The 23,908-nt window shown below is 36.3% G+C and overlaps 1 protein-coding gene across 4 annotated transcripts in view; it reads left to right on the forward strand.

The window, feature by feature from the left end:
• The window catches only part of STAG1 (stromal antigen 1), a 434,108-nt gene that overhangs the window by 148,940 nt on the left and 261,260 nt on the right, over window positions 1-23,908 (forward strand). For all 4 annotated transcript variants that reach the window (XM_029214246.1, XM_029214245.1, XM_029214243.1 and 1 more), the window contains exon 4: window positions 2,300-2,464. In XM_029214246.1, the coding sequence (XP_029070079.1) occupies window positions 2,300-2,464 (165 nt within the window). The remainder of the gene's footprint in view (window positions 1-2,299; window positions 2,465-23,908) is intronic.

Here is a 23,908-nt window from a genome sequence, read left to right on the forward strand (position 1 = left end):
AAACGAAGACCCAACACAGCAAAAATAAATAAATAAATTACTAAACTCCTACCCTAACATCTTAAAAAAAAAATAGTATTGAATTATAATCCAAAAATATAAAATAAATGTCGATGAGTCTACGTTAGTACAAATGATTGAGTGAATGAGTGAGAATAGACAAATTTCTCATACTGAAGAATTTCAAATGGTATGCGTAAATGCTCCACCTTCAAGGAGGTGGATCAAGGAGGTGGAGCATAACTCCCCACCCCTTAAATGTGGGATGCACACAGTGACTTTCTTCCAAAGGGTACGGTATGGAAAGGAGAGGAAAAGTAACTTTACAGTGGAGAAACCTGACAAATACCACCTCAGCCAACTGATTAACAGGTCAACATTGAGTGATAAATCATATTGTTAGTATATACCCTTGATATGAGGTGACAAAAATGATACTTTGTCTCTCACATCTTCCTCTCCAAACCCATAATCCCAGTCTAGTCATTAGAAAAACATCAGACAAACCCCAGTTGAGGAACATTGTATAAAATATCTGTACAGTACAAAATCACTGTATAAAATTCTTCAAAATTGTCAAGGTCACCAAAACCCAGGAAAGTATAAAAACTTGGAGCCAAGAGGAGCTTAAGGAGACATGATGTGAGTATGTCTAGGTGCCCTGGATGCGCTCCTAGAACAGAATAGGTCATTAGACAAAAACTAAGAAAATCTGAATTAAGTATGGACTTTTGTTAATGTATCAATTTTGGTTCATTAATTATAACAAATGTACAATACAAATAGTAAGGTGTTAATAATAGGTGTAATTAGATGTGATATATATGGGAATTCCTTGTACTATCTTCACATTTTTTTTGTAAATCTAACACTGTTCTAAAAATAATTTATTTAAAAATAAGCAGTAAATTCATTATATATTAATCCACACACACAAATGGTTGTCAGGCTGTTAACTATTAAGAGGAGTGAAAGAGTACTGTGAAGAATACAGGAATACAGAATGAAGGGAGCAGGTCCTGTGAGCAGGGAGAAAAGCCCCTCCATGTTATGCTTTGTAATGTTCCTCCAGGGCCCTCTAGTTATAAGCCTACCTGTGCAGCATATGACAAAAGAGAAATGTTTACAGAGTGGGGCAAACTAGAATACATTTGGAGATGAGGAACAGTAAATTGATAACTGAAACAGGCTATTATGAGAGTGAAGTAAATCATTCAAGAGAGACTATAAAGATTGAGAAGATGCTCAGGAGAGACCTAAGGTAACTGACAGGTAAGGAGTATAGGGAGGGAAAAGATATCTGAAAGACAAGGGGGATAACATGGCCTGTTGAGAGAGTTTCAAAAAATGTCTATTGCGTTTAGCAACATTACTTTTACTGGTGGGCTTGGTGAAGCAGCAACCCTGATGAGTTTATATATGAATGAAATTTATGGGAATAATAACAGTGACTGCAAGCAATTCTATCTTGACTCTAAAGGTGAGACACAGATAAGGTGATAACTAGTGTTGACTTTTTTAAAAAAATTGGGGGCGTGGGATGGGTTGTCAATTGAATAATGTAAACTGTCAAGGCGGAAATATTTGCTGTATTTCTAGTATCTAGAATGGTTCCAAATATGTTCAATATATATTTGTTGCATGACTGGATAAGAAATATTTGAGCACTTAAGTCAAGGGAGAAGTTGAATATGCAGCTTTTTCCAAATAATGTTTTATTTTTATTTTTTTTTATTTTTGCGGTACGCGGGCCTCTCACTGTTGTGGCCTCTCCCATTGCGGAGCACAGGCTCCGGACGCGCAGGCTCAGCAGCCATGGCTCACGGGCCCAGCTGCTCTGCGGCATGTGGGATCTTCCCGGACCGGGACACGAACCCATGTCCCCTGCATCGGCAGGTTGACTCACAACCACTGCGCCACCAGGGAAGCCCTAAGTAATGTTTTATTGAACAAGGTTTCTGAGGAAATAGAATATTGAGGAAGATAGGAAGAAGAAAATGTCAAGAAGGGGGCATGGTTGGGGCATGGTTAAAATGTTCAGCATTGGCATTATTGTACAAAATATTAAATCTTTTTCTTTTAACTTTATTTTCATGCCTTGTATAAATTAACTTGTACTTTGCTGTTTGCGCTTTGTTTTTATCAATGAAAACATTGTAAAGCTTCCTTTGGGATTAGGTCTCTTATCTATAACAGTGCTAACTTCCCTTTCACAAGATCAAACATAATTTGAGATCATTCTTGCATAAAGCAAAGTATGCCTGCATTTAATTTAACTTTTCCTCATCTTTTTATTCAGTCTACAAATAAGAAACCTCGAAAATCTCCAGGAGAGAAGAGTAGAATTGAAGCTGGAGTTAGAGGAACAGGCCGTGGAAGAGCTAATGGGCATCCTCAACAGAATGGTGAAGGGGAGCCTGTCACATTATTTGAAGTGGTGAAACTGGGGAAAAGTGCAATGCAGGTAAATTTTAAGTGTTTTTAAGTGTTTTTATCTTATTAATAAAGCAATACAGTCAATAGCATGGAACCTATTCGTGTATATATTGACATTTTATATACTCTTGTTGATTGTGTAATCAAGAAGTTTATTAACTTAAAAGTTTTTCTCTGCTTGTTTTGTAAAAGGTGTCAGGAAAGGCATTTTTTTTAATAGTGAGTTTAAGATTACAAAGTTTAGATTACATTGTGCTGAGTAAAGTAACTTGCATGTAACAGGAGCTGCCTAAGAATTTTTATTGCCTTAATAATATGTGTTTTTTTAAAAATTTGAGTTAATATAAGTAACATGTGTATTGAAGAATATTTGAAAGAAGAAAAGGTATAAAAAACATTCCTAAGAGTGAATTAGGAATAACCACAGTTAATATTTTATGGTTATTTGTGTGTGTGTGTGTGTGTGTGTGTGTGTGTGTGTGTGTGTGTGTGTGAGAGAGAGAGAGAGAGAGAGATCTTTTATAACCTTACTCTTTTCTCTCTCCTCATTGACTCAACAAATACCGTTAAATAGTTTAGAAGAGCATATATTCATTGGCTTCTTACTAATTCATTACAAGGTTAAACCATGATTATGTGTGTCTTTACATTTTTTTCCACTATTTTAAAACTTATCATTTGTATTTACTTCCCCACATCATTTTTTCATTTTAAAGTACTAGAGGTAAAATTATTTCATTAAAGAATATTTCTTAACTGTGTGGTAATAATACCATTTTTACTCTCCCAAAGTTGTACTAGTTTAGCTTTCACCAGAAGTGTAGCTAGCAGTTGGATACTTTATATTTAAGAATTATTTGACAACATAGGCAAAGATGGTAATTCATTATTTTAATTTGCATTTTTTGATTACTGATGACTATATGTTAAATCTTTTAATTTGATATCTGCTCATTTTTGATACTTCATTTTCAATTTAAGTTTGAAGTTTAGGTAATTGATGAAACAGATTTATTTTTAGACCTAAAAGCAGGCAAGTTTTCATTAGTATACCTTCTATTTTTTAACCTGTATTTCCCTTTGAATTCCTTAAGGGAGTTTACTGCTTTTTATGTATGTTACCAGATTGATGTGTTCAAGAATCCTGGAATTTGTATGGGAAGGGAAGGAGGTGGAGTGGTGGGATGATGCTAAATAGTAAAAGAAATACTGAATTCCCAGTTACCCAAAGCAATGGACAACCTTAGATTACATAAGTATAATTTTAAAATATATTAAGTGACGTTTAGCCATTAAGCTTGACAGTTTCTTTATTATACTGTAATAGAAAAATTGTTAACAAGCTACAGAAATACTATTTTTGATTTCTGTTTATTGCCTCCCACCCTTACATGGAAACACAAGCAGAAAGATGAAGGAAATTAAATTTAAAAATTGCATTTCAGTATTTTGCTTTTCATTTTTCATGCAGAACTTTATTTTTCCAACTTTTACTTAATATGAACAAAATGTTCAGTATTTAATATGAACAAAATCTAGTCATCTGTATTTGATACACACTAGTAAGTAGTGTACGTTTTTTCTTTTTTGCCCAGTATCTTTTATATTCTTCATCCACATTACTCTTCCCTGTTGCTGTTTCCATACTTTACTCTCTGCTTAAATTCTTTTGGATTCATGTTTTATGAAAGGTAAAGATTAGTAGTCAGAGCCTACTGCTACTTGCATAATTTGGTTTTAAGTCACTTTTTCAACTTTTTCTCACTATTCTTCTATTGAAGTTGACCCTAAGCATTTTCTACTTTGCTGTAATTTTTTATTATTCTTTTATGTTTTTCTTTTCTAGCTATATTCAAATTAATCTACAAACTTCTGTAATTTTTTTTTACTCAGCGTTCTATTGTAGGCATTTTTTCCCATGAATTAACCTTATAATTTTAAATAGTTATATACTATTCCCTAATGTGGCTGGTCCATGATTTATTTAACCAGTTTTCATTTGGGCTGCTTTATTGTTAAAGAAGAATATAAGTATATTTAAGATAACTATTTAAGAGTAGTTATTCTATTAAACATAGTACTTCTTTGAATATCCTTATATATCCCTCTGAAATGTGCACGTGGGAATCCTTTGTAACATAAATTCCTGAAAGTGGTTGCTGAGCAAAAGGAATGCATGTTTAAAAAACTCTGTTGCAGGTCTTTTATTGAAGCTGGCACACTAATTTAAGTGTTTATTACCTCTTCACTTCAAACATAAAGTAATAAAGATAAAATATTAAAAAGAGGGTAGACATTAATGAATTTAGAAACTAAATGTTTCTGTGGTTTATATAGAAGAAAAACTACCTGGTGATCAGGATTGGGCTTAAGGTAGCAGAAGCAGGCACTTGTAGCCAAGAGTTTGGCTCTTGTGTGTTAAAAAGATGAAAGGTGCTTCATGAAGGGTAGAGGAATAGAGTTAGGCTTAAACTACATGAAGCCAGGGCCTAACACGTGACTCCGTACTTGTAAAGGAGACTGAAGAAAGCCGCTGAGAACTGCTGCATAGGCTAAGGCTTATGATTAGGGGGATTGTATATCTCATGTTACCCTTCAGACTCTAGTTTATGTTTATCATCCATGTAGTTATTAGTAGAGACTCCTTTAATACTCAAGAGGGTCCTAGTTTGGATAATAACTTATACTAAAACCCCACTTTTAGAAAATCATGGGCTGAAGGAAGGGAGAGGGCAGACATAGTCCTTATAACCAGGTCCTGAATTAAAATGACTACTTTCTTGGTTGGAGACTGGGTCTGTAAAAATCCTCTGTATCATCTTAGACCAGGAAGTTCTTTCTAAGCCCACTATATGATCTAGTTGTGCAGTGGAGTGAGTAGAATGAGCAGAGATAATCACAAAATCATTGACTAAGGAGGGATGAATAATAAAAGAAATAAGTATATTTAAGATTGTAGAGAGATGAAAGAAGAAATTCTATCTAATACCAAATAGGAAATAAACTTAGTAAATTGGTTTTACTGAGGATAAAAAGCTACATTAGATGCCATCAAAGGGAGAATTGAGGAATTGGCATTCATTAGGAATTCATTTAGAATGTAGCCCAGAGAAATAAAAAAGTAAATATGAAAGAGCAGTTGAGTGACTTTGGTGTGGATTGAAAGGGTTCCAAAATATGCAGGGGAAGAATCCTGAGGGAATAGTAGAGACATAGTTTTTGAAGAGGTAGTTTTGTAGAAATTTACAGTCACATTTCCTTGGATCTAGAGTTCGTTCTCAGGAGTCAACAAGATAAGTGAAAATCATTACACAGCTAGTAATAGTACAGGCATTCCTTGTGTTTTTTGTTTTTTCCTGCACTTCACAGATACTGCATTTTTTACAAATTGAAGGTTTGTGGCAACCCTTCGACAAACAAGTCTATCAGCACCATTTTTCCAACAGCGTTATTTTTTAATTAAGGTATGTACAGTGTTTTTTTAGGCATAATGTTATTGCACACCTAAGAGACTATAGTATAGTGTAAACATAACTTTTATATGCACTGGGAAACCAAAAATTCATGTGACTCTCTGTATTGCAATGTTTGCTCTATTGCAGTGGTCTGAAACCAAACCTGCAATATGTCTTAAGGTATGTCTGTATAGTATAACTGTAAACTATTGAGGACTGAAAGAAAGTCTTGAAATATTTCATTAAAGAATGCTTGACCGTTTTCTCTGACTACAGTGCAATAAGGTTGAAATACACAAAATTCCCCTTCTACACTACATTATACTCACAAGTCTGGAAAGGCGCTTTTAAATAATTCATGTGGTAAAGAGGAAATAAACAGAGTTGAAATGTGAATGTTAGTGAAAGTAATGTTAGTGAAAAATTGAGGCCAGCTAAAGCACTACTTGAATAAATATACAGTCTTAAATGTATTACTATTAGCAAAAGTAGTACAAACTTAGAGAAAGAAAAATAGGAAAACTAAAGTAATTAGGAAGAAAGGCATAATAAAAGAAATGGAAATTAAATAGAAAAAGAAATGGTAGAAAAGGTCAACTAATGCAAAATATTAGCAATTTCAGTTCAGTACATTTTTAAGACTTAGAGGTTTTGTCTTAGGAATGCAAGGGTGGCTTAATGTTAGAAAATATTTTACTGTTATATAGCAGATAATCCTGGGGGGAAATTGATATAGAATGTTTAGAAAAATCATTTGATAAAATATAGCTGATATTCATAATGAACAATAACTTCATGAATAAACGAACAAGAGGGAAGTTCCTTAGATTGATAAAGTTATCACACAAAAACCTTATAGCTCACATCACGGCACTTTTTAATTTTTTATTTTTGGCTGCATTGGGTCTTCGTTGCTACGTGTGGGGTTTCTCTAGTTGTGGCAAGCGGGGGCTACTCTTCGTTGTGGTGCGCGGGCTTCTCATTGCAGTGGCTTCTCTTTGTTGTAGAGCATGGGCTCTAGGCACATGAGCTTCAGTAGTTGTGGCACTTGGGCTCCATAGTTGTGGCTTGCGGGCTTTAGAGCGCAGGCTCAGTAGTTGTGGCGCACAGGCTTAGTTGCTCCGTGGCATGTGGGATCCTCCCAGACTGTCCCCTGCATTGGCAGGTGGATTCTTAACCACTGCGCCACCAGGGAACTCCCTCACATCACGGCATTTTAAAAAGGGAAATTTAGATGAATTCCCAGGAAAAAGCACTAGAGTATAACAATTGAAAAGGAAAATACAACATTTTCCGTATTTGCAGAATATACAATTGTCTATGTAGGAATTTCAGCATAAACTAGGGTATTAGAACTAATGAGTGATCAGCAGAACTCCTAGAGAGAAAATTAACACTAAAAAAAAAAAAAATCAGCATTCTGAACGTGTTAGAGGAAACAATAGCCCATGTAAGAAAACAGGAAAAATGAATACAGTTTTGAGTGGAATAGAATAAAATTCTGTTTCATACTCTTCATATTGAGTGACATAAAAATGTCTGGAAGATAGTGAGAGTCAGTAAGGATGTAGAATAACAACAAGTGGGAGTACAAATCTGTGTAACCCCTTTGGAGAAAAATTTGACAGTATTAAGAAAAGTTGAATGACCTGTTCATTTTTCATTCATTTAGCAAATATTTAATGAGTGCCTACATGGTGGGCAACACCTTTTTCTCTTTTTTATGTCTTTCTTTTTTTAACTGAGATACTTTGAAGAAAGGGAATTCAATTCCTAGTTGTAACCTTTAGAGAAATTTTTGTGTATTTTTATAAATGAGGCAAATACAGGAATTTTTATTGCTACTTTGTAATAGCAAAGAGAAAAAAAAAGGAAGTAAAAAATGTCTATGAACAGGACAATTGATAAATAAAATGTGGTATATTCAAACACTTCAAACGAGTGAGCTAGAGCTCTAGGTACCATTATAGATAAATTTCAGAAATGGATTTTAAGGGACAAAGCAAGCTACATAATGATACATAGTATATTGTACTGCTTATATAAACACATATCTAAGCTTATTTAACATCAAGTTTATATTATTGGTTACTTACTGAGGAGATAGGAGAAGGAGAATGGGATCAGATGGGTGTATGTGGGGTACTACAGCAGTTACTGAAAAAGAAGCAGAAAGAAACAAATATGGCTGTAAAGTATTAAATGTTGTTGAAGCTGGATACCTTCTTGTCTATCTTGTTTATTTTATTTTTTGAAATAAAAATGGATAGCATTTCGGAAATGCCCCCCAAAAGGAGGGCTTATAATGTCCATATATTTGGAAAATGACTGTATCCCTTCCCCTTTGGAGAGGTATGAAATGTGAAGGCTTTGATAAGATTTGTGTTAAAGAACCTGGCTGCTTTTATTTCTCCAGCATTCCAGAAACCTTTGATTCCTACAACTATTTATGACCATTTTCTATTTTAAGTCTTTTCTCCTTATCAGAATTGTAAAGAATCAGTTTTACTAGCTTAATAGATACTTGTTACACACCTCCTGTAATCAGATGCTGTGCTAGATAGTTCCTCAATGTACAGAAAAACAACCACAGTTTTGCCCTTATGGGAAACAGGTGTTACAGAATACTTTAATAAAACAGATACACTGAGTGGGTTGAAAACTCTGAAAATTCACTTGGGCATGTCTAGAGGACAGGGTTGTGGAAGGTTTGCCTGTATAGCTAAAACTTGACCTGAGACTTGAAAGATGAGTAGGAGTTAGCTAGGCAGTAGCAGAGGGCACTTCTTACAGCAGAAACAGGGCATGCAAAAATGAAATCTCTACCCCTACAAAGAGGGCATAGATGTCCAGTAAAAATAGAGCTGAGAGAAGCTAGATTCTGAACACTGAATGTTTTGGCTTTTTTTAAAATTGGTGGCATTTTTGAAAGAAAATAACATCATATTTAGCGTTTTTAGAAATACCTTTCTGGAAGCAGTACAGGTAGTGATTTGGGGTGTGTAGGGCTGGAAGAAAGACCAATTAGGAGACTTTTTTTTTTTTTTTCTCCCCCTCCAGTGATCCAGTTGGGAAGTAATGAGTTTGCATTTATAGTGTCAGTGAGGGTGAAAAGGAAGAGGAAGTGACCGATTCTATAAATATTAAGGCTGTAGGATGCTTCTGAAGGATGAGAAAGAGGACAGAATCTAAGGTAATTCCTAGTTGTTTGACTTGGGGATATTCACTGAAAGGAAAATTTTAAGAGTATAGGTGTTAGTAGATGGGTATGGGAATAGTTTGGTTTGGACATTTTGACTTCTAGGTGCATGACACTGACTATATGTTGAATTTTGGAACATTCAAGCTATTAATCTGGTGTTTGTTGCTTTAGTAGTTATGAGTTAGCATTTAAGTGAATTTCTATAATCCATTGGCATTTGCATTTTGTTCCTCCAGACTTCAACTAAAAATGTTGGACTACAGTTGCTTCATTCAACAAAAATTCATTGAGAGCTCTTGTTTCAGGCATTGGGTTAGGTACAGGAGATAGACTATGAACTAAACTTGCCTGACCCTTCCCTTCATAGACTTGCTAATCATCGAAGGGAAAGGAAATTCTCCATACTAATCAAATGATCTGTTAATATACTATTATAAACTGTTGATTAATGCTAAGAAAACTCCATTTGGTCTTAATGTACTGATAATAATAACTTATGTGAATGAGGAATTGGATTCAGCCTATAAATGAAGTATACTTAATAGCACAGTTTGGTCTCCTGTTTGCTTTTGACAGGTGACTATGTGGGTAAAACTGATTTTGTCCATTGAAGTTATGATTGGGAAAGACATAGGTATCTTAGCGGGATAGTCTGTGATTAGTCATTCTCTCTCTTTTAGGGAGGAAACTTTGTTCTGATGTTAAAGAAAAGTATGAACTTTTATAGGACATTGATTTCTTCTAGTTCCCAACTTACAAATGGGTTAGATGCCAAATCTCAAGGTATCAAATGCAGAGGAGTTCTCCCCTAAGATTTGTGTAGGTGAATTTTTTTTTTTTTTTTTTTTTTTGCGTTACGCGGGCCTCTCACTGTTGTGGCCTCTCCCGCTGCGGAGCACAGGCTCCGGACGCGCAGGCTCAGCGGCCATGGCTCACGGGCCCAGCCGCTCCGCGGCATGTGGGATCTTCCCGGACCGGGGCACGAACCCGTGTCCCAAACCCGTGTCCCCTGCATTGGCAGGCGGACTCTCAACCACTGCGCCACCAGGGAAGCCCTGTGTAGGTGAATTTTAATTACTCCATGTCGACACCAAGGAAAGTGAAAAAGCACCGGTGAGTTTATTAAAATCTCACCTGTTAACTTGTGTTTGAACTGACAGTTTATTTAGTGACTGTGTGAGAATTGAATGCCTTTCTGAGCTATTAATAGAATGGATAAATGTGTTTATAATAAGTTTTGAATTGTTCATTGAAAAGCTTAAAAGTTTCAAGAAGTATTAAAATGGCTGAAGAATGTCTTAAGAAGTTTAATTATAGAAGAAATGGTACTGAAACGTTAGAGGGGAGAACAAATGTACTATTGACTGAAATGAACTTTGTAACAAAGATGGTCAAGAAATATTGAAGGAAGGAAATACTACAATGAAGATGAGTAAAACCTTATAGAACTAAGCAAATACAAGTACTTGGATAGAATCAGTATATGAGTGTAATACAAGAAATATGTGCTTATAGCTGCAACCACTACAGTGCAGGATATTGGGTACAGGACTTAAAATCATGAAAAAAATATTAAAACATTTATTCTGATTTTAACATCATAATAAAAAATTTAAATTTAATATAAAAACATTTAGATTAAGTTTAGCTGAAGGTAAATGTGGAAAACTGAAAATAACAGTAGTTTAAACAAGATAGTTTATTTCTCTCATACGTAAAAGATCTTAGATAGATGATCTTTTCCATGGCAGCAGGTAGACTGTCAAAGGATTGAAATTGTTAATACTTTAATAATCATTAAGGTATACATAATCATAACTTTAGCAACTGTACATTTTGATGTTTATCAGAAACGAATTTTACATAACAAAAAGGAAGAAACTGCCAGGGCAGCACAATTGCGGTTTCTACCCCAGGCTCCAGACATTGGGTTCTGTTTTAAGCCCTATGAATATCTTTCTATCCTGTGTATTTCTCATTCCTCTGTCTTGACCCTTGTGGGAAGTCTGGGCCTAATGTTGCACTTCACATTGTCCCATGAATAAGTTGATGTTTTAAGGGTGGGAGTGCTGCTGGTGCCAGGCACTGTGCTCTTGAGGGGAACTGCTTCATTTTAGACTTCTTAGTTCCTGCAAGCCATGCACGAGTGGCCACAAAAGTGGTCAAAGCCTGGTGAAGCCTAGCAAGCATACCTTTGTGGACGTTGATTGCCTACAGAGCCCCAAATGTGATAGAAATGGTGTTTGAAGGCCCATCAGTGCAGCATTGATGTCATAGTGCTGGTGGGTGAACCTCATGGGCATCCATCACGGCATCCATGATTTGGAAAAAGAAGACCTGAGTCTTCAGCACAACACCCTTGTTGCAAAAGCATCACTGCCAGGATGCCTGTGCCTTTTAAACTCAGATTGGGAAGCTGAGCTGCAGTGCCTCTTTTGTGACGGCCGCTGGCTCCATTCCAGGTACATGCCAGCACTACAAGCAGCCCACCATCTATATTAAGCAGTAACAGAACACCTCTTAGAAGATCCTAGATGAGATGGACACTGGATGAGATGGACATTGCTAGCTCTACCTATATTGAGAGGAGGGTAGGGTTGAATTACTCTTCTGTGGCTGTAGCAGTCTCAGTATGCTCTTCTGTGGAAGTCTCCTGTTGGTAATCTCTACATGGATACGAAATCCCCCCCAACCCCCATGAAGCTTTGACAGCTAGTTCCAGTATTGTCACTGTGGTGGTCCTGGTGGCCATTGTTGTTGGTGTTGCAATCCTGCTGATCACCATCAGGTGGAAGTTGGGGAAGTACAAGAAGGCAGGAATGAAGGACTGGGGGAATTGAATTACAACCCAGCATAGGTCTATAGTGGGGAGGGTCAGAGGACAGTGTCCAGGACCACTTCAGCGTGAAACTTAATTCTTGACTCAAGACAGATACTTTCTCCACCACCATCCCCTTCTGCTCTCCCTCCTCCCTCCATCCTAACAATTCTTGTCCTAGGGCTACCTTTCTTTCTGACTTTATCTCCCAACCTCTCTTGAAGACCTGTTTCTATTATTATTCCTTCTTTCTCTTGGTCCATGGATAAGAAATCTCATTCTGTAAATGCAGACACAAGAATGTCATCTTTGATTATGTTTAAAATAAAAGGTTAAAATGACATCCTGGGATCATTTAAAAGTGGTGGAATACCTTTTAAAGGCTTAAATGACTTTAGGTGAGGAACAGTTCTATCTCATTATAAAGGAAAGAGTAGCATCTTCATCCTGAACTACCTACTAGTTTATCTACTGCTTATCGATGAGAAGAAAATTTGGCTTTATTTGGGCTTGCATAATGGCCATATCACTGTTTGTTACACTATGAACACATATGCTTCTCACTTAAAAGCTAATCTTATTTTGGTTGCCTAAACACATTTTTATTTTATTGAGAAGATACTGTCCAGATACTTTTGGGGTTTGTTCTTCAGCTCACCTGTATTATAGCTGATATTAGTAATGTTTTATTATGTAAAAATGTTTGTATATACTTTGTCATTGGTAATTTTTGTGACTTTCTTAATATTACAAACAGTGAAATTTAATAAAATATGAGGGAGACATAAAGCAAGAGAGAGTTTGAATTTGTCAGAATTATGCCAATTAAAAAGAAACCTTAACTTTTTCTTTTTGGGGGATCCTGTGGGAGGTTATACGTAAGACAAAGGTGAAATAAATAAAACTTTACAAACACCAGGGCACTGTATCTTAGAATCACAGTATCTTTTTTTTTTTAAACATCTTTATTGGGGTATAATTGCTTTACAATGTTGTGTTAGTTTCTGCTGTATAACAAAGTGAATCAGCTATACATATACATATATCCCCATATCTCCTCCCTCTTGCATCACCCTCCCACCCTCCCTACCCCACCCTCTAGGTGGTCGCAAAGCACGGAGCTGGTCTCCCTGTGCTATGAGGCTGCTTCCACTAGCTAGCTATTTTACATTTGGTAGTGTATGTCAATGCTACTCTCTCACTTCATCCCGGCTTACCCTTCCCCATCCCCGAGAATCACAGTATCTTTATTTGAACTTCAGAAATGTTCAGATTTTATAGCCCAAGGTTTTCCCCACAAATGATTATATTTTTATAAAATAATCATTGTTGATCCCTTTTAGAGATTCAGCTGGATTACCTTTGAACATATTCATTGTTTAAGCTTCATGGTCACATCTCAACATCTTTTGCATCTCTTAAACTGACATGTGGAACTGGTCCAGACTATTTCATAATCAGTTTAGTGCCTTAAAATTCTTAGGTTTTTGAGAACAGTTGTAAGAAAGTTCTAAACATGAACTGTATTTCTTGCAGTTTTTGTGTTATGTAGTATTTGAATTATTAAGTTGTTTACTGTTTCTCAAAGATATATGTACATTTACATTTATCTACTGTTTACCAACTCCAGTAGAAAAATGAGCAAGTGAAAAGAGTCTTGTTTTGCTATTTGTTGGGCAATGTCAGTATTTTTGTGATAAAAGACGTTAACATTAAAATGTTAAGTTTCTGATTCTTCCCTGAGTCTTTTTTTTTTTTTTTTTTTTTTGCGGTACGCGGGCCTGTCACTGTTGTGGCCTGTCCCGTTGCGGAGCACAGGCCCCGGACGCGCAGGCTCAGCGGCCATGGCTCACGGACCCAGCCGCTCCGCGGCATGTGGGATCTTCCCGGACCAGGGTGCGAACCCATGTCCCTTGCATCGGCAGGCGGACTCTCAACCACTGCGCCACCAGGGAAGCCCCCCCTGAGTCTATCTTTAACTCTTGCTTTAACCTAATAACAACCTAATAATATGTGTGATTAACTGTAAGCTAATTTTTTAAAGTGCTTTAGTTCTGATATCTCCCATTTTCCTAGAATGAAAAGTAATATGTAAAATATACAGAATGTTTTAGGGCAGAAGATATAAATTGCTTTTTTCATTTCATAGGTATTTGAAAATCCTCAAATGATAGCTTAATATTAAGAGTGAGTTTTTGATTTTTTGTTTAGTTAGAATGACTCTCTGAAATTTGTGGATGTTTTAACCTGTCCCCAACAATTCTAGCATCTACATAGTTAGAGTAATATACATACTGTAAAAAATAAACCTCAGATATTGGTGGCATATCATGATAGACATTAATTTCTGATATATGTAACCATTCTTATATATGTAATATAAGAATTAGTGGTAGGTGTCTTTCCTTCATATGGTGACTTAAGGATCCATGCTCCTTCCATTTTCTGGCTCCTCTTTCCCTTAGAGCCTCAATGTTGTTTGCATTCAGTGGCTGGAAGGGGAGAGAGAATGGAGCACTACCTACTTCTTAGACGCTTTTGGTCCCCCTGTTTACATTCCATTGATGGAAACTTACCAGTACTACAGTGAGCCAGGTAATGGAGTCAGTGGCTGGGTAGTTGTTACCCAGTTTGGTATACACTGTGAAAGGGAGAACACATAATTGTCATACTCTGGTTACTTTTGATAATTAGAGGGAAGGTATACAGTAAATATTTTGATTTGTTTAATTTCTTCAATACAGAGATTATAAAAGCTGCTGATTAGTGCTAAGATAAGAGCATTAACTCCTTATAAGCTATTTAGAACTAAAGTCCTAAGTTGAAGTTAGGGACTCTAGGAATTTTCACAGCCTCTATTCAGTTACATCCAAAGATACCTACTATTTTTCATGTATTTAGCTTCAATAAACACATTGCTGTTGTTTTTTTTTGTGTTGTTGCTGATTTCAAGCTTGTGGCTTTAACTTAGGTGTTTCAGATATTATTAGTCTTCTTCATGATATCCCCTAACCTTCCAAAGGTATCATCCACAGGTATATCACATTTTATATAGATGGTCTAGGACATATCAAGTAAATAGAGATATGACTGTTGATGTATTTGTGATTATGATAGTGAAATATTTGTAAAAGATTATGTATATAATGGGTTTACTTTATGAAGTCATTTTAAGGAAAAATAGCCTTTATTTTACATATTTATTTGTGTTTATGAATTGTTTATAGATATTTGAATATATGGAATATGGTGCTTTCTACTAGCTTTATTTTCACGGAGAGGACCTAACTTATTTTAATGCTTCTGGTCAAAATTCCTTACTTACAGCTTCAGTAAGAATTGACATACAGAAAATATTATATGAATAAAGACATATTGAACTATGAGACTTTTTTAGAATTTCTTCTTTTGTCCACCTCAGTAAATTTGGATTGAGTGTGCTTGTGCAGTTTCTTACCCTGTACACTAACTTTAATCATGTATAAAGCAGAACCCTTCAGAAATTTTGTTTTCATGATTTGTGTCCAAACTGCTGAAGAAAACTATATATATGTTGATGTAATTCCTTATCATTTCCTGGGCTTTGGTCCTAAGCCTTTGAGATGAGAAGACAAAAAGGATTTTCCTCCCGGTGAGGACTTTTGATCTAGTACAGGATTTCTTAACCTGGAGTCAGTGCTAGAATTTTTGATAAGCATGAACAGAAATGAGGAGAGTGGTAAAAAAATTTGGAATTGACTTAAAAAAAAAATAAGTGCAGAGAGAAAACTGATCTGGGACATTTAAAAGGATTGTTAATGGCATTGAAGACTAAATTTGTAGCAGTATAACTTCATATAATTGTTTGATTTTCCTCCTGCAGCCCTGTAACCAGATATTAGAAATGTGAATTTACTGTTTACTAGAAGGAACAAAAATGTAGGTTTTGATCTGTGCCAGGAACTCCTTTTCAGTAGTTATAGTCCTTTGAGGGTTTTGAATTGCTTGAAACAAGACAAAGACTAATCTGACATGCACAGTCTTAGAAAGTGTATATAGATGTTGTGTTGTTTGCAGCATCATTGGGCCAGGATATGAATGTTTCCTAACTGGCTGTGGAAATTCTGGACTATGTGAACACACATTTTCAAGAAAGTTAAAAACTACGTATCCTCTATTAAAACTCCAACTTTCACTCTTCACTCAGAGATACGTGCCTTGGTGTGTTTCTTGTTAGCTTCTCCTTGTGAACTCTGTTGTCTTATGACATTAAACTTGATTGTGCTTAGGTCTTTTCTTCCTGTCCGTTTTAAGTAGGTCTGACAAATATTAATCTGTATTTTTACTAAGATCCTGTATTTTAACTGAGAAGAGTGTGATTAACCGGACTAGACAGGGTTATTCTGGGTGATATGATAGGAAATCATTTACCTATAATATCCACAAGCCTAACTTTGTTTATGAAACACCATTATTTCATAATTTATGTATCTTGATTTTAGAAGACACATTAGAGACAAATATTCTGTACTTTGAAAGAGTTGTTGCCAACTTTATGACAACTCATGCATTAACAGCAAAACAGGTGTATTTTCACTACAGTTATGTCTTAATAATCCATGTCATCGTATCCACCCATGTATCTTAGATTTGTATGCTATGATATCACTTCCTGGTCATTCAGAACCAGCCATTTCACACCTTTTCCCCACACTGCATACAATAGCAGGTTATTCTTCAGTTATATTAAGCACTGGGAAGGTTTTTTTTAAAGATGTTATTTTAGAAATCCTTTTAGAACTATTTGGTTTATAAAATGTTTCTGATATTTAGTCATTTCATAAATTACAGAAGGAATTGATGAATCCCAGAGTAAAATGGAAGAGAGAAAAAATAACTAGGATGACTTTAACTCCACTTTTCTGCTGCTTGTGCAGAAATTCCAGAATAACCTTCTATTAGTAGTTGAAGCCATCGTCCACACAAAGCAGCTCTGAGAGTCCTGGCAAGAGATTGAAAGGATGTATAATAGGATTTAGGACAGACTTTTCTAGCATAATTATTAATAGCACCCTCTTTCACCCTGTAAGTGTTCTAGTTTGTATGATAAATTGTAATGACATTGTAAGAATTGGTAAAGAAATGAATGCAAGATAAAGACGTTAGAGGACTAAAGTTCTTGATGAGGCTCAAAAGGCAAAGTGTGAGTGTAAGGCGTTCTGTACTAAATGGACAGAGATCATTCCAGGTAGTATGGAAATGATTTCAAAGACGGAATAGTTCTTAGATGTCTAGGATGTGAATAGAGAGTTTGAAGTAAAAACATTGATGGTCTTTTAGACCAACAGAAGTAAAAATTGTGTATCTTAAGATATCAGATATATCTTTATTAACATTGTTGAAATGGCTCTGGATGGCTTGATTGGGGTAGAGGGGAAGACTTTGAACCAAGAAACAAAGTTCAGTGACTGGGGGTGGAGAGAGGGGTGACTGTAGAGGCTACTTAATGTATCACAAAAAGGAGGGTGGTGGTAGGACCGTAAGCCACCTGGCATGGGTCTTAAAGGCTGATGAGTTTCGAATGCTGATAGGTATAGTGTGGCTCGGATATGACAGTAGCTAGGAGAGGCAGTTATCATAAAACACAAAAAAGGAAGTACTGTAGTATTCTGAGGCCATAGGGAAAAACATCCAAGTTTCAGATTGGGCCAAGGAGGTAGAGACAGATTTGTGAATTGGTTTTAATGTGTAGAGTAATTTTACAGTGAACTGCTAGTTCAGGATGTTTTCAGAGGAAATAGTTGGGAAGGAAAATCAGTGGAAGAGTGAATTAAGAGAAAGAAACCAAGAACTGTGTAGTATTTTAGAGCAGGACAAAAATGGGATAACTGTTTTTTTAATGGTTGTAGATGATACAGATTACATAGTCATTTTAAGAGATTTACTGACTTCAGGGTTCAGAAAAAACTTGGCTTAAAATGGTTTGAAAATTCAGTATATGCTATTCAGGAGTTTTTAGCTTTGATTGACCTAAAATGGACCCCTATTATTTAATAGTGGGGAAAATACTGCACTGTTAGGAGACAAAGTTGTCATTATTTAGCTGGGATGGTCTTGGGAAAGTCACCAAACATCTTTCACCTGTAATTTCCTTATCAGTAATTGATGTTCTGCCCATGAGGCTTCGTATGAGAATCAAATGAGGCTGATTTATGTCAGTGTATTGTGATACAAAATATTTTAGTCGTGCTTGGTTTATGATAAAATTCGAAGCTCACCTTTCAGTGAGGCTTAATGTGGTTTTGAATCTGTATTTTGTGTTTGTATTTTGTATTTGTAGATATTGTATGGAATTCTAGAATACATCATGTTAAAATTTAGGTTAAGGCTGGAGAAAGTTATAAGGAGAAGGATTCTGAGAGGTCACGTTTTGAGCCAAGAAAGACCTTGCCAAGCATATGTAATGTCCCTTACCACAAATTAATCATGTTCTTTTAAAATGTGTGTTAGAGAATTTACCATAAGAAAATGCTGCTTAGAATAAAATGCTGAGGTAAATAAAAATAACTCATTTGGACATTTTTAGTTGATTTCTTTTGATACCAGTATCTCTTCTAGCTGGGGAGTGGTATGACCATACAAAGAAGCATAGCAGTTCAGAATATTTCCACATATTCTCTGACACTAATTCACACAAAAGAGAAAAATAAAGACATGTAATGAGGGTCTCTTTCTCATTTTTTGTTGTTTCTTTTTTTACTATTAAATTGTTGGCAACTCTTTGCTTATCTCTCAAATTATATATTTATATTTGCTGGCTCATGAAATACAAACCTCTTGAATCACTAATTTAACTTAAAGTCTGACATCATTAGGAAGTAGCAGACCACATTTGCTCTTCAGTTTTCCATTATCAGCTCCTGCTGATGGCTTACCGAAAAACAGGTGGTCGAAGTTAACTATTATTTGAAAAACATCTGTTCAATGTGAGGTAAACTCCCTTAGCTTTCCTTAAAGTATGTGCAGCTTCTTCCAGTCACGTTTAATGCAGGAACTCCTCTCATACGAGATACTAGCTAGATACTTAGGATAGGCTTGTGTCCCTCCCTGTCCCGTCCCCCCTTATGATAGGCTTGTGTCCCTCCCTGTCCCGTCCCCCCCACCAAAAAACCCCCCAAGATTAAATGGTTTTGGATATCAGGAACTATGGCAAGCACTTTTTGTATCCACTATACCACCGTCCACAGTAAAATGCATATGTTCAACATTTAGTAAATAGCTGACAAATAATCACCTCACACCAGTCAGAATAGCTATCCTCGGAAAGTCTACAAATAACAAGTCTTGGAGATGTGGAGAAAAGGAAACCCTGTACACTGTTGGTGGGAATGTAAATTGGTGCAGCCACTGTGAGAAACAGTATGGAGTTCCTTAAAAAACTAAAAATAGGACCACCATATGATCCAGCAATTCCACTTCTGGGTATATATGTGGAAAAAATGGAAACACTAATTTGAAAAGATACACGCCCCCCAGTGTTCTTAGCAGCAGTGTTTACAATAGCCAAGATATGAAAGCAACCCAAATGCCCAATGGACGAATGGATAAAGAAGATGTGGTGTATATACACAGTGGAATATTACTTGGCCACAAAAAAGTGAAATCCTGCCATTTGCAGTAACGTGGATGGACCTAGAGAATATTATGCTTAGTGAAATAAGTCAGACAAAGAAAGGCAGTACTGTATGATATCACTTGTAATGTGGAATCTAAACAGTAATACAAATGAATGTATATGCAAAACAGAAACACACTCACAGATATAGAAAACAAACTAGTGCTTACCAAGGGGGGAGGGGCAAGGTAGAGCTATGGGATTAAGAGATACAAACTACTATGTCTAAAATAGATAAGCAAGAAGGATATATTGTATAGCACAGGGAATTATAGCCATTATCTTGTAATAACTTTTAATGGAGACTTATCTGTAAAAATACTGAATCACTATGCTGTACACCTGAAACTAATGTAATACTGTAAATCAACTGTATTTCAATAAAAATGTTAGAATAATACAAATGAATCTATATACAAAACAAACAGATTCACAGACAGAAAACAAACTTATGGTTACCAAAGGAGAGAAGGAGTGGGGGAGGGACAGATTAGGAGTGTGCGACTAACAGATGCAAACCATTATACTGTATATAAAATAGATAAGCAACAAGGATTTACTGTATAGCACAAGGAATTATATCAAATATCTTGTAGTAACCTATAATGGAATATAATCTGAAAAAGAAAAACTGAATCACTATGCTGTACACCTGAAACTCATACAATATTGTAAGTCAACTATACTTCAATTAAAAAAAAATTTTTTTAATGGTGGAATTTTGAATCCCCAGGATTTTGTTTCTTTGATTAGAAGTAAATCAGTATTTATATGAAATATTTATTGTTCATTAATATTTCCTTTAAAACTCTTAAAATTCATTTATGTATATAATGCAACACCATTCAAAACCTTAGGGATTGATTTTGAAATTGCTGAAGTGATTGAGAAGAACAAATTACACTTAGAAAATTCTGAAAATGAAAAGTAACAAGGGACTCACTCTACCAATTAATAGACTGTACGTAAAGCTACAGAAAATTTTAATGCACGTGATTGGCTCAACAACTGGCAAATGGATCAGTTGAACACAGACAGACCTACGTATATATGAAAATTTAATTTGTTAAAAAACGTGTCGTGCCTGTTTCTTTCTCTTCATAATTGTCACTTGATTAACAACTTGAAAAAAATGTAGAACTTTAACTTCTATCATGCACGGAAGTCGAAATGTAGTAGAAAATTAAATATAAACAATGATGTCATAAAACTATTAGAAAAAAATTATATGAAAAATTACTGGATTTGAGAATTATAAAAGTTAAAAAGCAAACTTAAAGCAAATATTTCACTTATTTAAAAGCCTTTAGTATTTAGCCTTTTACCCATTATATAATATCTATTTTCTGTTTATTGCTTTTAATCTTAAATGCCAGTTTTATGTTAATATTGCCACTTCAGCATTTCTGGTTTTGTTTATTCACCTAGTATTTTCTTGATCCATATCTTTATTTTCTTCTTTTTAGAAGCCAAATTTTATTTAAGTAATATATGTACATGATTTTTTAGAAAAATCAAAGAGTACAGTGACCAAAATTGCAGTCAGTCATGTCTTTCCCTACCCATTTCCAGTCCTGCTCCTCAGAGTAATGTTTTTATTTCTTTTAACTTTTTCTTCTGATATTTATTCTACATAATTATTTAGTGTTTTTTTTGACAGCATTGTGCTAATTGAATATGATGAACAGAAAGTATTAAGTACAAGCAAATCTTAGAAAGACATATACAAAATAGAGGGCAGTAACTCTCTAAAAACATTAGGGGCCCCATGGCCACCTCAGTTAAGTATTTGGGCATTCAGTGGTTGGGGCATGTCATCAAAATAGTGAACTAGTGTGATGTTTTATGGATTGTAAAGATGATCAAGATATCTGTGCACTGTTTTTGTGGTCAGACTCAGTTGTTGCCCCTGGTGGCCCCCACCTTCTGCTATTCATGTCCTTGACCCATCCCTTTGAGTGTGTTGAGACCTGTGACTTTCTTCTACCAATAATAGCACAGGTGATGGGAGGGCAACTCTGTGATTACACTGTGTTATGCAAGACACTATCTTGCTAGCAGGTTTGCTCTCAGGATTCTCCTTGTTGGCTTGACAGGTAATTGATCATGTTGGAGAAGCCCATGTAGCAAGGAACTTCTTGGCCCTGAGAGTTGTTTCCAGCCAGTAGCCAGCAGGAGGTCAGGGCCCTCAGTCGACAACCAACGGCAAGGAAAGAAATTGTCCCAACATCATAAGTGAGCTTAGAAGTAGATTCTTTCCCATTTGAGCCTCCAAATGAGAATGTAGCATAGTGAATATCTTGATTGCAGCCCTGTGAGACCCTAAGCAGAAGATTCAGATGAGCTGTATCTAGATTCTTGACTCTCACAGATTGTGAGATGTAGATAACCAAGACAACTATTTATGACAGAAAGCAGGAAAATTAACATAGTGCTGAAGCAACACTGTGAAAGTTATACTTTTGTCCATTCCAGGTAAAAACAACTTACTTTGAGTGGTCCTTGTTAATTGGAGAAAAAGGCATTAGCCAGGTTAGTAGCTGCTTATCAAGTGCCAGGGTCTGCAACTGCCGTGAAGGTCACCACGTGATTAAGCTTATGATGATTCATAGTTGTTCTCCAGGATCCATCTGACTTCTCTGTTGGCCAAACTGGTGAGTTTAATAGGGGTATGATAGGTTTCACTGCCTTTGCCTCTTTGAGGTCTTTGATTAAATTCTGTAATTCCCCTGGGGATGTAGTATTGCTTCTAGTTTATTATCTTGGTAAGGAGAGGAAGTTCCATGAACTTTGCTTTAGACATTCCTACCATAATGCCTCTTATCCCATGGGTCAGAAAGTTAATGTGGGGTCCTTTCAGTTGCCAGGTATCTCTCTTCCAAGTATCTATTCAGCAACCAGGGAAATAACCACAGGGTGAGTCTCTGGACCATTTGGGCTCACTTTCAGTCAGACTGGAGTTAAAACCCCATGTATCACCTGACCCATGTATCATGTATCACCATAAGCCTCTAATTTAACTTGTGGACCTCAGTGCCAGGAAATAAGGGTGATTCAGAGACAGTGTCTATTAATGAGAGTGAGTGTTTCCTTTTTACAGTACGTAGTACCTCTGATTAATGGCTGCAAGTCTCTGGGGAAGGATTAGAGGAGGGTGTATGGTGTGACTTGCAATAGCTGTGCAGGCTCCTTTTTCAAGGGACCTGGTTTCCACTTTGTTCAACTGACTCTGGATCTGTGAGCTAACCCAGGTTTAGTAACTGGTGAGAAGGCTATAACTCTCCAATGTGTTGGAGACAAAGTTAGACTTCTGGCTACCAGACCTAGAGTTTTTCCTGTTATATAAATTAAACAGTATTCTACTAGGCTGCCCACCTGTTTTGTTCCCAGGGGCACTGTAATCAGTTAGCTGCTGCCAGAAATTTCTGTGGGCCAAATCATTCTGGTGACAAGTACATCCCTGCCTCCCCTTACAGGTAATGAACCCACCTTGTCTTCGACGATTAAGTATAGCCACTTGGGCTGTATTAGCTTGGCTGTCATCATCTCCATTGATGATCTTCTTAATGACCACATCCCCTACACTCATACCAGGCTCACAAAGGAGAGTAACCACAGACCTCTGTAAGAATGGGAGATGTAGCGCCTCCCTTCACTAATTGCTTTCTGGGCCCTCTTATATAACATAGTTGAGGAATAGCAGTATGAAATTCTCACGTGATAAATCCAGTCCAACTCCCTAAATCATTAGATTCTTTCCTCCCTCCATCCATATCAGTGCCAGGAAAGCTCTGGCATCTCAACCTTTAAATCCAACTTTTAGTGCACCAACTAGATAATTAATAATTAGAGCCATTTTCAGGTACATGGACTAATGTAGTAAATCTGTTATCTCTACTGAGTGCACCCATGTCAATTAATTTGCCCTGATGTAGCATTATATTTCATCCTCTTTGGTCAAATACTTCAGGAATCTACTCCACACATGGTTCTCCAATTTCTGTTGGGTATGTAAGCTATTTCCTCTTGGGTCATAGTGTGTACCTGTCCCCCTGGAGTGTGCTGAGATTTGACCCTAGTTACGGATCTAATGGCAAAAGGAGTTGATTGTGGTGGGTCTTCAGGAGAATGAGCATCCCCCTTCAAGGCATCTGCCCATGTGAGATCATCAGAAGGTTTTCAAGCCATGGAAGGCTAGTGTTCTTAGATGCTGGAAAGCAAGCTACTTCCACTGGTATGGAAGGCTCCCAATTAGTGGTGAGGGGCTAAGGGAGTGGGAAAGAGGTCAAAATTGTTAGTTTCATCTAAGACAAACTAGATATCTCCATTCTAATTTCAGGATC

The sequence above is a fragment of the Monodon monoceros genome, unplaced genomic scaffold (genome assembly GCF_005190385.1).
Source record: "Monodon monoceros isolate NGI ecotype Baffin Bay Population unplaced genomic scaffold, NGI_Narwhal_1 Super_Scaffold_11, whole genome shotgun sequence".
NCBI lineage: Eukaryota > Metazoa > Chordata > Mammalia > Artiodactyla > Monodontidae > Monodon > Monodon monoceros.